Raw genomic sequence first — 14,611 nt, forward strand, 5'->3', positions numbered from 1 at the left:
CTGTAAATGTATTGTGGTCGGCAAATGGTTACAATAAAACTTATAGTAAGCCTGAGCTTTGCCCATCACAGGCTATCACAGTTAGTCCCTTGTGCCACAGAAATCTGCAGGAAAATCATACAGCTTAAAGGGGTTGTAAAAGTAATTTTTTTTTCCTAAATAGCTTCCTTTACCTTAGTGCAGTCCTCCTTCACTTACCGTATTTGCCGGCGTATAAGACGACTGGGCGTATAAGACGACCCCCTAATTTTCCAGGAAAACTTTTGGTTTTGGGATATACTCGCTATATAAGACTACTCCCTTCCTACTAGTCTTTCTGGAAGCTGAGGGGTAGCCGGAACCACTGACAGAAACAGGCTTTTTTCAAATCTCACTGTGCCATTATATTACATGCCCCCACTGTGCCATTACTTGCCCCCACTGTGCCATCACTTGCCCCCACTGTGCCATCACTTGCCTACACTGTGCCATCACTTGCCCACACTGTGCCATCACTTGCCCCCACTGTGCCATCACGTGCCCCCACTGTGCCATCACGTGCCCCCACTGTGCCATCACTTTCCCCCCACTGTGCAATCACTTTCCCCCACTGTGCCATCACTTTCCCCCACTGTGCCAACAGTGCCATCACTCACGTTTTGCAGATTTTTTCCAGGCCGGTGACAGTCTCCGTGATGCGAGCGTCTATGATTTGAAAGCCGCGCCTTCTTCGCAGCGTGTCCTGTGATAGGCGGAACACAAATTTTCCCAGCAGCGCCTCTGTTCTGTGTTACGCCTATCACGGACGTCCTCTCGTCCGAGGATGAGAAGGCATCTGTGATAGGAGGAACACAGAACAGAGGCGCTGCTGGGATGATTTGTGTTCCGCCTATCACAGGACACGCTGAGAAGAAGGAGCGGCTTTTAAATCATGGACGCTCGCAGCACGGAGACTGTCACCGGCGTATAAGACGACCCCAGATTTTGGATGCATTTTTTTGCATCCAAAAAGTCGTCTTATAGGCCGGAAAATACAGTACCTCATCCTTTGATTTTGCTTTTATATGTCGTTATTTCTTCTGAGAAATCCTCACTTCCTGTTCTTCTGTCTGTAACTCCACACAGTAATGGGAGGCCACTAACACACAGCTCCTTTCTCTATCTGCAACGTAGAGAGCATCCTGACTCTCCAGTAGTCCAAGGGAGGGGGCGATCATGACACTCCACACCAGGGAGAAGGCCTTGCATTACTGTGTGTAGTTACAGACAGAAGAACAGAAAGTGAGGATTTCTCAGAAGAAACAAGGACATTTAAAAGCAAAATCGAAGGATGAGGTAAGTGAAAGAGGACTGCACTAAGGTAAAGGAAGCTATTTAGGAAAAACAATTGTACCTTTACAACCCCTTTAACTATGAAGACAAGTACCAAGCTTGAATAATTACTGCTAATACGCAATGCCTAGTCAGTGAGCAAAGTCAAGTAAATATATAATTCTCATATCCTTCGGGCTTTGGAGCCTAAGGAAGCTACCTTACCATGGGCCTAAGATAGGCTTAGGGCTAGTTGATTGTAAAATGTTTTAGCAATACTGCATCATGTTCATACAGGAACTTTTATCTTTATACAAATGTGTGAATCAAAGGCTTTTCAGCATGATGCCCCAACTGTGATTTTATTATGTAATATTACAGTGATGTCCAGCAGAAGGCAGCTTTATAACTCCCTGTCTGTCCAATTTTCTTTTGACACCATGCTGACTAAAAGTGAAGGGGGTATTTATGGTAAGATCCAAGTTACATATTATAGACTGTAATGCCGAATACAAACAAACGGATTTTCTGTCGGAAAAACCTTGGATGATTTTTCCGACGGAATTCCGCTTAAGGTTGGCTTGCATATACACGGTCATACAAAAGTTCTCTGAACTTCCATCCGTCGAGAACGCGGTGACGTGCAACACTACGCCGAGCCGAAAAAATGAAGGTCAATGCTTCTGAGCATGCGTCAAATTGTTTCAGAGCATGCTTTAGAATTTTGTGCGTCATAATTGCTACAGTCGATCGGATTTTCTGGAAAATTTGAGAACCAGCGCTCAATCTTTTGTGTGCGGAAATTCCGACAGCAAAAGTCCGATGGAGAATACACACATCAGACTTTTACTGTCGGAATTTCAGATCGTGTGTATGGGGCATAAGGGTATCTTAAAGACTGTTAAAGTAAAGACTGTTCAGGGTATCACAAATGTTTCTAGCTATCTATCGATCTATCCTGTTTATGGCACTACTGACTACACAATTTTTTTATACTGTTTGATACTGTTTTCATTTCTGAGGGTGACAGTAAGCTCCAATGTATACCTTACCCTGTGTTCTTTTACAATTTTCTCACTGCCATCTACTAGAAGCATTTTGTTTTCCCGAGCCAACTCTGCTCTGCAGTCTTCAACAGAGGCTAAAATCCTACTCCTCTCCAGCTCAATTTTCAGATGTAATAAGTGGTAGGGAGCTTCACTCTGATAATCCTATAAAGCAAACAAAGAACCACAAAAATAAGGTTTAGAAGAAAACATTTCTTTAATGTCAAACTCACAGGTCAAGGTGGCTGTTGTGATGTTAAATATAGACCATCCACATTTCAGGACCAGTTCAGGACAAAATGTATACAAAGTGTATTTTTGTTTCCTTTTCCTGGTTTAGCAACAATAACTTTCTCTGAGGATCATCTAAACAAAATATCGAAACCAATTTAAAGGAGTTGTAAAGGTAAAAAATGTTTTCCCTAAATAGCTTCCTTTACCTTAGTGCAGTCCTCCATCACTTACCTCATCCTTCAATTTTGTCTTTAAATGTCCTTATTTCTTCTGAGAAATCCTCACTTCCTGTTCTTCTGTCTGTAACTACACAATGCGAGGCTTTATCCCTGGTGTGGAGAAAGCCTCTTGAGGGGGGAGGGGGCGAGCAGGAGTGTCAGGACGCTCTCTACTTTGCAGATAGAGAAAGGAGCTTTGTGTTTAGTGGGCGTCCTGACACTCCTGCTCAACCCCTCCCCCCCTCAAGAGGCTTTCTCCACACCAGGGAGAAAGCCTTGCATTACTGTGTGTAGTTACAGACAGAAGAACAGAAAGTGAGGATTTCTCAGAAGAAATAAGGACATTTAAAAGCAAAATCGAAGGATGAGGTAAGTGAAGGAGGACTGCACTAAGGTAAAGGAAGCTATTTAGGGATTTTTTTTTTTACCTTTACAACCCCTTTAAATGGTCTCTTAGCAAGAATGAGCAGCAGTTAAAACGGCTCATGAATGCAATAATGAAAACCTTTAACAACCTTAATCTTTTTACCAACATGCAAAGAAAGTGAAAAGGGGAAAGAGTTTATCTGTGCTTAGAACCTAAATCAGCGGCTAAGCACTATAACTAGGCACAATACTAGATATTAGGCACAATAGCAATAAACACAGTGCAGAGCTATACATATACTGTAATAAGTGCATATATTAGCAGTAAATGAAAAAAGTGCAGCACCATACATATATTAAGTGCATAAATCAATAAATTATACTAAAATTGTATAAGTCAAAAGAAGCCATAAAGAGAAAGTCCCCTAGGAAAATCCATGTTGAATCGAGAAATCCAGAAACCGCAACCGTGTCACCCACAGCAAGTTCACACTAGAGGCTTACCAGAGAACCAGCGACCACCCTTAATCAGGGAGGTCAGTAAACGCCAGTTGCAGCCCATCCATTAGGGCCGCACGGACGCTGACCCCCCATCCATGTGTCTGGCCAACTGATCTGCATTAATACTGTAGATTCCAATCAGGGTTTTTTTTTTTTTTTTAAGCCTGTGATTAGAGCCAGAGACTCTATAGGCTTCAACAAAGGGTAGTCTTGGGGCACAGAGCACTGAATATTCACTATTCTCCTCTGGCCAATCAGGAAGCAGGTCATGAGACTCAGCCCCTGAGTGACCAAAAGGAGATCCAATCAGATTGCCCGCCAGGAGGAGGGAGGAGACGCAAGGGAAGCAAGGAAGCAGCCAGACAAAACAGTCCAGAGAGACGCCGATGCTGCCCACTGCCCTGCCCATGAGATAGGGGGTAAGTGTAGGGTCCCAACTACTGACTGACCGACCCGGGGGTTGCCACCTGTGACCTGACAGACCAGGGGGGGTGGTCTTGTTTTCCACACCCCTCCCACCCAGAGAACACCACCAGCTGCCACTGGTAAATCCTTAATCAGTCCTTAGATCCACTTTTAAGAGCTCAGGTGTCCTCTCAGAAGGTAAAAGGATAGATTCACAGACAATCCAGGAAGCAGCATCAAGAAACCAAATATCAGCTGAGACAAATAAATGTACCCGTGTAAAGAAGAGAGGAACAAATTGTGTGTCTATGGCTCACAGCAGTGCCATGAAAGGTCCCATGGATCCCAGAGGCCAACACAAGGGATAAATCGGCAGAAGGAAAATGAGGGCTCCTCCACATGGTAGGGAGGATCCTAGCTCCTATCCTGACGATTTACCCAGTCAGAGACATAATGGCCCAGATTCACGTAGTGCGGCGCATCTTTTGGCTGGCGTAGCACATCTCATATGCGCTACGTCAACGTAACATAGAGAGGCAAGACCAGTATTCACAAAGCACTTGCTTCGTAAGTTGCGGCGGCGTAGCGTAAATTGGCTGGCGTAAGCCCGCCTAATTCAAAGTAGCCAGGAAGTGGGCGTGATCTATTAAAATGAAGCGTGACCCCATGTAAATGAAGGGCCGAACGAATGGCGCATGCTCAGAATCACGTCGAATTTACGCCCTAAGATACGACGGCTCAATGCCTACGACGTGACGTAACCTACGCCCAGCCCCATTCACGTACGACTTACGTAAACGGCGTAAAATACGACGGCTGTTCCGTCGTCCATACCTTTGCATGGGTTGCGCCTCCCTAGAGGTGTTTTATCTTTACACCTTACGTAAACGGCGCATACTCATGCGACGGGCGCAAGTACGTTCGTGAATCGGCGTATCTCGGTCATTTGCATATTCAACGTGTAAATCAATGGAAGCGCCCCTTGCGGCCAGCGTAAATATGCGCCCAAGATATGACGGCGTAGGAGACTTACGTCAGGTCGGATGGAGCCAAAATTCAGGTGTATCTTTTTTCAAGCATCAGGCACATAGATACGACAGCGCATCAGGGAACTTACGCGGCGTATCTGTAGATACGTCGGCGTAAGTCTTTGTGAATCCGGGCCAATATTTCTAGTAGTGCTGGATATTCTCCTGTAATTGACCAGAGCCTGCAAAAACAGATGTCGATCCTCCTCCAAAACAAGGATTGATATATGCACTTATACATATGTATAACGCTGCACTATGCAAAGAAAGTTTTATTTCCTAGACTTTTTTTTCTTAGATTACAGAAGCTTAATTTGTTTAATGACATAAAGTGGAATCCTAAACATAAACTAAATTACAAACCTTCCATTGTTTATGTAATTTCCTGACGGTTTCTTGAAGTGGCTGCTGGTCTTGCTCTGGCAGGATATCTGTCAGTTCATCACAAGCTTTCAGGAAAACATTAAGAACCTTCAGATCTAACTGTCCAAAAAAGTCCTGCATGCAAAAAAAAAAAACATTATAGAGTTTCCAACAAACACAATTTTTTTTTCTAATTCAATTGTTACTAAACCCAGAACAGTAAAATCAGTCTGTATATGTATATGTAGTAAAGCATTCTTGTTATACTTTCTGTGGAACCTAAGGGGTAATCCTCCGCATTGTGTAAAAAGGCTGTTTGATCCTGTGTTATCTGATCCTCCCCTTCTTCCACAGTCCCCAATCCATCTCCTGATAGCACAGAACCTTTGGGGCACTCTGCACATGCTCAGTTTGATGTGTATTGCTAGAGAGTTTTTTTTTTCTTGGGAGGGTGCATGTAATCGGCACAGGGCCAATCAGCACTGTCCAGACAGAGGGTCAGGGGTCATGCAGCCTCATAGGACAATGAAATGAAAACTCCTTATACAAGCTTTAACCAGTGCTTGTCTGGACACTGATATAAGTCACACGACTGCTATATACTGCTGATGAGAAAAGGTATTGAGCAGTATATATTTAATAAAAGAACTGCATTTCCATGTTCTGTGTACTGTAGGAGATCATATATAGTGAATGCAGGCTCCTGGGCTTAGTGACACCTTTAGTGCACTATATCATGTTGCTTGCTGTAAATGTGCAGCCTGCTAGTGTAGTGCAATTTAATTATCTTTAGAGAAACTAACCCTTAAACCATGAAAAAAGAAAAAACATATGCATCTCTGCAATGCATGCATGTTTCACCATGCTTTATCATTTTAAATACCTGCAAGTACAGAAACATACATGTTGATCTGCAAAACATGCACTCCACAAGTCCAGTTGAAGGCCAATAACAAACAGCAATCTGTGGACTGAGTGGTATCAGCTCTGCCAAGTTGTATTTTCCTATCTCCCTATTCAAAACCCTATCCTGGTGGTAAACCTCAAACATGAAATAATAAAAAGAATATCCTTCTATACTGTGTACTTGTCTCTCTCCAAAGCCCTGAGTGTCACTTCTCTCTGCTGCCTTGCTCTTCTATTATCATCAGGAGTCACTTCTGGCAGTTTTTCCCAACACCAAGAGTTATAAAAGATGATGGAGAGAGAGCTGAGCCACATACCATATTTTTCACTCCATAAGACGCATTCCCCCCCCAAAAAAAATGGGGGGAAATGCCTGTGTGTCTTATCAAGTGAATACTGACCAGGACCTCCGCTGCTGCCGCCACCGCCACCATGTTAGAATACCAGGAGCGGCCGTCTCCCGTGAGTGCCAGGCGATCCTGTCATCCTGAGCCTGTCACCTTGTACTCGGCCTTGCCTGTTACAGACAGAAGACAGTGCAGGCCGAATGGAGTGCGTGCCGCTGCCGTGCCGGCTCAGGCTGCTCTGTCGGATGTGATGACATCCTCGCCAGGCACAGGTAAGGCTGCATTGTATGGCACATGCAGTCTGCATTTTATGGCACAGGCAGGCTGCATTGTATTGCACAGGGAGGCTGCATTGTATGGCACAAGCAGGCTGCATTTTATGGCACAGACAGGCTGCCTTTTATGGCACAGACTGGCTGCACTGTATGGCACAGACTGGCTGCACTGTATGGCACAGGCTGACTGCATTGTATGGCACAGGCTGGCTGCATTGTATGGCACAGACAGGCTGCATTTTATGGCACAGACAGGCTGAATTTGATGGCACAGACAGGCTGCATTGTATGGCATAGGTCAAGCTGCATTGTATGGCACAGGTCAGGTTGTATTGTATGGGACTGTAGTGGACTGGCCAAGCATGTCTCTAGACCTAAACCCTATTTAAGATCTGTGGGTCATCCTTAAACGGAAGGTGGAGGAGCGCAAGGTTTCTAACAACCCAGCTCAGTGATATCATCATGGAGGGGTGGAAGAGGACTCCAGTGGCAACCTGTGAAGCTCTGGTGAACTTCATGCCCAAAAGGGTTAAGGCAGTGCTGGAAAATAATGATGGCCACACAAAATATTGACACTTTGGGCCCAATTTGGACATTTTCACTTAGGGGTGTACTTACTTTTGTTGCCAGCGGTTTAGACATTAATGGCTGTGTGTTGAGTTATTTTGAGAGGACAGCAAATTTACACAGTTATACAAGCTGTACACTCACTACTTGAAAAGCTATAAAAAATGTTTTACAAAAATGTGAGGGGTGTAATCACTTTTGTAAAAACAAATGTATATTACACTAATTGTGAAACTAAAGCCAAAACTTTGGACTGAGTAGCAATGGGTTAAAATGTGTTGTTTTTTTCTGTCTGTGTCCCACTGGGGAAATTAACCTTTACTTCCTCTCCTATAAACACAACAGGAGGCTAGATATCTCTACAAAGTGAGGAAAGCCATCTCTAATGCGGCGTACACACGGTCATTTTTCGGCATGAAAAAAAACGTCATTTTTCAGCATGTCCAAAAAACAAAGTTTTTCCAACTTCATCATTAAAAACGATGTTGCCCACACACCATCGTTTTTAAAAAATGATGAACAAAGCGCGGTGACGTACAACACGTACGATGGCACTCTGAAGGGGAAGTTCTATTCACCTTTGGGCTGCTTTTAGCTGATTCCTTGTTAATAAAAGACGATTTGCGCTTTTTTGTCTGTTACAGCGTGATGAATGTGTTTACTCCATTATGAATGGTAGTTTTACCTGAACGAGCGCTCCCGTCTCATAACTCGCTTCTGGGCATGCGCGGGTTTAAAACGTTGTTTTAGCCCACACACAATCATTTTTTACAACCCGAAAAACGACATCAGAAGCCGAAAAACGATGTGAAGCCCACACACAATGATTTTAAATGACTTTTTTAAAAACATCGTTTTTTTTCATGCTGAAAAACGACCGTGTGTACGCGGCATCAGTCATCTAAAACAAGGCTACATATTGGAAAACTTCCCCTCTTTAACTGTTCAGGTGACAACTCAAAGCATTGTCCGCTCCATTGATAATGGGCAAATAAATGGGTAAATAAAAAGTGTGAATCTGCCCAGCGTGGACATGAACTTGACTGAGGTTCTAACCGTTTCCAACTATAAACTGAAATAAAAGTTTTGGCTTTAAAGTACCTGAACTTGACTTGGTATCAGCCTCTTGCAGTCTACTGTACAGTAAAGTTCAGAGGGGGGAAGCAGCACAAGGAAACAATCAGCTGTACTGCAGTGCAAAAGAAGAAGTGACAAAGAAGAGAGTAGAGTGGCACAAAGATGAGTTATCAGCATGCTTCCTCTCCTTAAACTGATTGATCACAAAGTCAGGTGCGTGAGAGTGGAAATACAGTCCTATGTCAGACAGAACTGTGCTGTGTAACGTAAATCTCATATGTGTTTTATCAATGCATTTAGCTGTTTGCATGGAGCTCTGTTTTAACTATAAAATGCTCCTATTTGGGTTGTGTGAGACAATAAGTTCTGGTTAGAAAATTTCCTGCCCCATAAAATGGGAAATGATATATACAATATGTCAGCCTTTAGTGGATTTCCTATAAGGCCTCGTACACACGAGGGGACATGTCCGATGAAAACGGTCCGCGGACCGTTTTCATCGGACATGTCCGCTCAGAGATTTCTGTCTGATGGTTGTACACACCATCAAACAGAAATCCGTGCGGACAGGATACGTGGTGACGTGGCCGCGCCGTCGCCGCAACGATGACGCGGCGACGTGCGCGACCCTGGAAGTTCAATGCTTCCACGCATGCGTCGAATCACTTCGACGCATGCGAGGGCTTTCGGCCGAGCGGACATGTCCGGTAAGTTGTACAGACGACCGAACATGTCCGACGGACAGGCTTCCAGCGGACATGTTTCTTAGCATGCTAAGAAATTTTTGTCCGCTGGAAAACGGTCGGCTGGACAAATGTCCGCTGGAAAACGGTCCGATAGGCCGTACACACAACCGAACATGTCCGCTGAAACTGGTCCGCGGACCAGTTTCAGCGGACATGTTCGGTCGTGTGTACGGGGCCTTAGAATACATGACAAACTCCTAGACCAGTCACAGAATAAGCTTAGCCAAAATGTTCAGCCTGGCATTGTTTCCATGATATCATGGTTTCAAACAACAGTCAAGTGGTGATGGTACTCTGTTGCATTATACACAAAATAGATGAATCTGATTGCAATTAATTGATCTTTTTCCCCATACATTTTGGGTGGAAATTAGTAAAAGTTTAGATTACTGACTGTAGCAATGCTTTGAACAAGTAAAGAGAATTTATGTTGTAAAGTTAGAACCCACTAACCTAGAAAAACTGGCAAACTGATCATAGGACATGATCTCAGGGCCATCCAAAAATTGGATCCACCTAGCTTGCCCCTCTGTAATATGACTGGCCACCACTGAGTAAAATTAACAATTTTTGAGTGTTCCCTAATGGGGCTTCTAGCTGGAGAATCCATGAATATGTTGCAAGACAATGATCTAAATATGGCTATTCAATGCAACCTATCAATTTGCAATTTTTGAAGCACCACTAGCCAGAAGATACCAAGCGAAGGTCAAGTTGCCACTATATACCTTATTAAGACTTACACAACAAATTAAGGATCTTTACTTTCCACAGAATGTCTTCTCTTTTTTATTCTGTTTTATTGCACTATATAAAGCCTCTATCTTGCCTTAGTTAGTACAGTACAGTAATTCTAGATGAAGTATTGCTGGGAATATCCACAACATAGAAACATGGTACCATCACAATATTTTTAGTCTAAATAATAATTTTGGATTCAGGTTTATCAGCATACCCTGAAAACTTTTGTATGGATTTTCAGGAGAAAACAACTACAAGAGTTCACCTTTCCAACTTAAGTGGTTGTCTGCAATTCCTAATGCCGCGTACACATGACCATTTTTCATGAGGAGAGAAATGCCATTTTTTAAATTGGTCATTAAAAACGGTTGTGTGTGGGCTCCAGAGCATTTTTCATGACGAGAAAAATGGGCATTAAAAATTTAGAACCTGCTGTATTTTTGCACGACGGGGAAAAAAAACATGCATGCTCAGAAGCAATTTATGAGAAGGGAAATTTGCATAATCAGCCCAAAGGGTGGCGCCATTCGAATGGAACTTTCCTTTTATAGTGCCGTCATACGTGTTGTACGTCACCGCGCTTTGCTCGAGCATTTTTGTATCACGATCGTGTGTATGCAAGGCAGGCTTGACAAGAATCACGTCGAGAAAAACATCGTTTTTTTCCATGACATTAAAAACGGTCGTGTGTACGTGGAATAACACCTAAATGGGAGGGCTAGAGGAACCTCAAGTCACAAAAATCATCATATAGCAAAAGCTACTTACTGTGTGCTTCTTTAGTAATTCCTCTGGGTTTCCCTTCTCTTTTAAATATATTTCTGCTGTTTTCAAGACCTTTTCAAGTTCCGCTCTGGACTCTTCAAACTTCTTCATCAGGCTGCTATTAGACTCTATCGTTTTTTTCCACTCCGAAATTTTCTTTACCATGGTCTTAATTTAAAAAGAAAAATGGCACATGCATATTTTATATATATATGGCTGGTGGAAAGTAGAATATCAGTGGCATAATAAATAATTTTTTACTTTTGAATGTGGACAAGTTATGAAAAAATACCAAGTTTTAAGACCCTCCTAGAACTATAATTAAAATAGGTGTATGAGATTTTAAGTATTATTTTTTTTTCTCAGTTTGATCCTTCCATTTGTCAGTTCCACTCAAATCTCAGATTCTGATAGACTGGGATGTTCTACAATATTGATGTTTTTTTTCCCTTGGGTTTCAACACATTGAAAACAAAGAATTTGACTCAAAAAATGAACTACAAGAGCAGACAAACATCAATATTGGACTGAAAAAAAAAATGAACCAAAAAAATTGATGCATATACAGTGGGGCAAAAAAGTATTTAGTCAGCCAACAAATTGTGCAAGTTCTCCCACTTAAAAAGATGAGAGAGGCCTGTAATTGTCTAAATTGACTAAATACTTTTTTGCCCCACTATAAGCTTGCATTAGGAATTTGACTAAGAGAGCAAATGGCCAGATTTATTAATGCACAACGTCAGCCAAAATGTATTTCATCTTGAATATGATGCGGGAAGGTTACAGCCTCTGATGAAGTGATGGGAAATCAATTCAACAAGTTCACAGACAAAATCAATAACACATTTTTAGTGGAGAAGGATTAGAACTTCTGACAATATTTTTATAAATGTCTGTGCCTACTTGTCTCAGTGATGCCCCGTACACACGACCGAGTTTCTTGGCAGAATTCAGCCAGAAACTCGATCGGAGCCGTATTCTGCTGAGAAACGCGGTCGTGTGTACACTTTTGGCCGAGGAAGCCAACGAGGAACTCTATTCTATTCCTCGTTAGTCAATAGGGAAACTTGGCTCGCCGAGATCCTCGGCGGCTTCACAAGGAACTCGACGAGCAAAACGATGTGTTTTGCTCGTCGAGTTTCCCGGACGTGTGTACGGGGCCTGACAGCTGATTGCCCCTTGAAAACTCTTCGAAGTGGCAACAGGCAAAAATATCTAGACAGACAAGTGAACATTTCTATACACTACCCACAACTAAATACAATGGCTGGAGTTTGACTTACAGTGGAACTTCACCCTACCAATCAACATTGATCATTTTTAATCCTCATGCTAATATCATTAGTAATTAGATAGAAAAGTATATCATATACTTGTTTTAAACTTTTTTTATTTTACATTTCTTTAGTTACTTTCTGGTTTCTTCACTTGCCAAATTATCCTATACATCCCAGGAGTCTTCAGGGGGGGGGGGGGCAGACATAGTTTAAATGTTCCAAGCACTGCTGGCACCAGTTTATCTCAAGGTAAACACTAGCAACTGGAAAAAGTTTTTAATCTAAAAAGTTAAAAACACTACATTCCCTCAACTCTTCAACCAGAATTGTCTGTCATAGAAATTAGACAGAAAAGGACAGCCAGGTTGGATGACTGTCCTGTTGCATAAAAGGGCCTTCCTACGCCTATGGAGATTTAGTCATCTGGTTATATGCCTATTCATTTATGTATGGACTATTAAAATGTGATTAACAAAATTTTTGTACATCTTAAATTCATGTGTGTTCGTGTATTACTTAGCCTAGGTTCACACTGGGCTGTGGGAATGAAGCCACGCGAGTTCTGCTGAACTCGCACGACTTCACTCCCACTTGTCAGTCCCGATTTTGGCCGCGATTCAGATAAATCTGTGCAGGTTTCTGCACAGATGTCAATGTAAATCGAGGGCCAAAATCGCAAAAAGTAGTACAGAAACTACTTTTTGAAATCAGTGCAGTGCTGCAGAAGCGTCGTCGCACCGATTAGGATGGTGCCGTTGTCGGCAAATGCCGCCGTTTTGACATGCGATTTGACATGTAAAATTGCATGTCAAATCGCATCAGTGTGGACCTTCAGTCATTTTTCAACTTTCCTTCTATGAAATATTCTGCCCTTGTTGTTTTAACTTTGGATAGTAAAACATTTTTTTTTCTGCCAGTAAATACCTTATATAGCCCCCTTGCGATTTCGTGTCTGGTCATTAGCCTAAACTTATGACATCACGCACAGTTCTCTCTTTCACTCTCGTGAGAGTTTGCCTGGAAGGCAGGGGGATAGGCCCTAGGAGGGCTAATGAGAGCTGCAGGGCTGCAGAGCTGGAGGTGTGCCTCTGTGTGTCTGTGTAAATCCAGGAAGTGAACAGGCAGAAGCTTCAGCTGCCCACAGTTAAAATGGTTGCAGCCAGACTCAGTGCAGACAGATTTCTGCAGCATATTTGGCAAGTACAGAATCACAGTATATATAAATAAAATAAGCGGTTGGAGGGAAGCTTCAGAATAGCAAAGATGGTTTTATTACAAATTATGTGAGCAGCCTAATTTGTAATAAAAACATCTTTGCTATTCTGAAGCTTCCTCTTTAAGAAAATTCAAGAACATAGATTAAGAAAATTCAAGAATATGGATCTTTTATTGGGCAGATTGTTTTAAAATGCAACAAAAAGCCACAGATAATTGGACATGTGAAAGGGCCCTAAAACCGCATTACTCGCACTTGCTGATTCTTCCCCGCATTTCACATTTCTGCGTAGTGCAGGGACTACTGTTATGTCCAGGACTGTTAAATGGTGGGAGTGCTAAAGAAACCCCTAGTCCACCGTGCAATGGTGGCAAGAACAGGAGACAACAAATATGAAACTCCACCAGGAATATAGCTGTATTTTCCGAAAAGATTCCACGTGTTTTGCCCTGGTTACTGCTCAACAACTTTCCTGATGTGAATACAGACCTCAGACCCAGACAAATTCATCTTCACACTGACTTGTCTATTCCAGACCAGAGCCCCCTGCATCTTCTAAAATGTTGCAATTCATGCAGAACAATGGACATGCCAATCTACAGGTTGGCACGTGTACTTCGGAAAGCCATTATTTTCAATGACATTGTCTTTTGTCACATGACAGAAGATGCCAGGAACATTGCACATTTTAAACACGACACAGGACCGTGACAAGCAGTAATGAAACAGAGTACACCCTGGGCAAATGCACTTATCTTTAAAGCTGTTTTTTTTTTTTACTTTCAGTTGCGTGACTGGGCCACAGGCAATTGTGTTAGACTGGTCATACTTAATATCCAGGCATAAAGCAAAGGGATTTACAGTAACCATGCATAACCAATTGTAATGCAGCTTTCACTAGAATGCTCCATCATAGCTGCTGACTCCTGCTTACTATGAATAACAATGTGCTTGCTTTGAACTGTTATTAAATAAACCAAAAGGTTTCTGAAGTGAACATATTTTAAACACAATGGGCACATTATTGCATGCTAATAGCATAGCATAAAAGTGTTTCTGAGAAAGCTTTAACTGTGCTTTATTACCAATAAATTAGACCATGATAACCGAGAACCACAAATCCAGCTTGAGTGTGCTATCTCTTGGAAATATAAAATGTGCAGGAAAACATTTCCTATCAGGATCTATTTTCTGATAAGCTTCCCTGCTTTTAGTTGTTAACAACTGTACAGAGGCCGCCCAA

At 42.4% G+C, this 14,611-nt stretch overlaps 1 protein-coding gene across 1 annotated transcript in view; it reads right to left on the reverse strand.

The window, feature by feature from the left end:
• SYNE1 (spectrin repeat containing nuclear envelope protein 1) overlaps window positions 1-14,611 on the reverse strand; it is a 595,717-nt gene that overhangs the window by 440,758 nt on the left and 140,348 nt on the right. The window contains exons 21-23 of the mRNA XM_040350885.1: window positions 10,879-11,043; window positions 5,452-5,586; window positions 2,343-2,501 (exon numbers count right to left, since the gene is read on the reverse strand). Coding sequence (XP_040206819.1) covers window positions 2,343-2,501; window positions 5,452-5,586; window positions 10,879-11,043 — 459 coding nt within the window. The remainder of the gene's footprint in view (window positions 1-2,342; window positions 2,502-5,451; window positions 5,587-10,878; window positions 11,044-14,611) is intronic.

The sequence above is a fragment of the Rana temporaria genome, chromosome 4 (assembly GCF_905171775.1).
Source record: "Rana temporaria chromosome 4, aRanTem1.1, whole genome shotgun sequence".
NCBI classification, from domain to species: domain Eukaryota; kingdom Metazoa; phylum Chordata; class Amphibia; order Anura; family Ranidae; genus Rana; species Rana temporaria.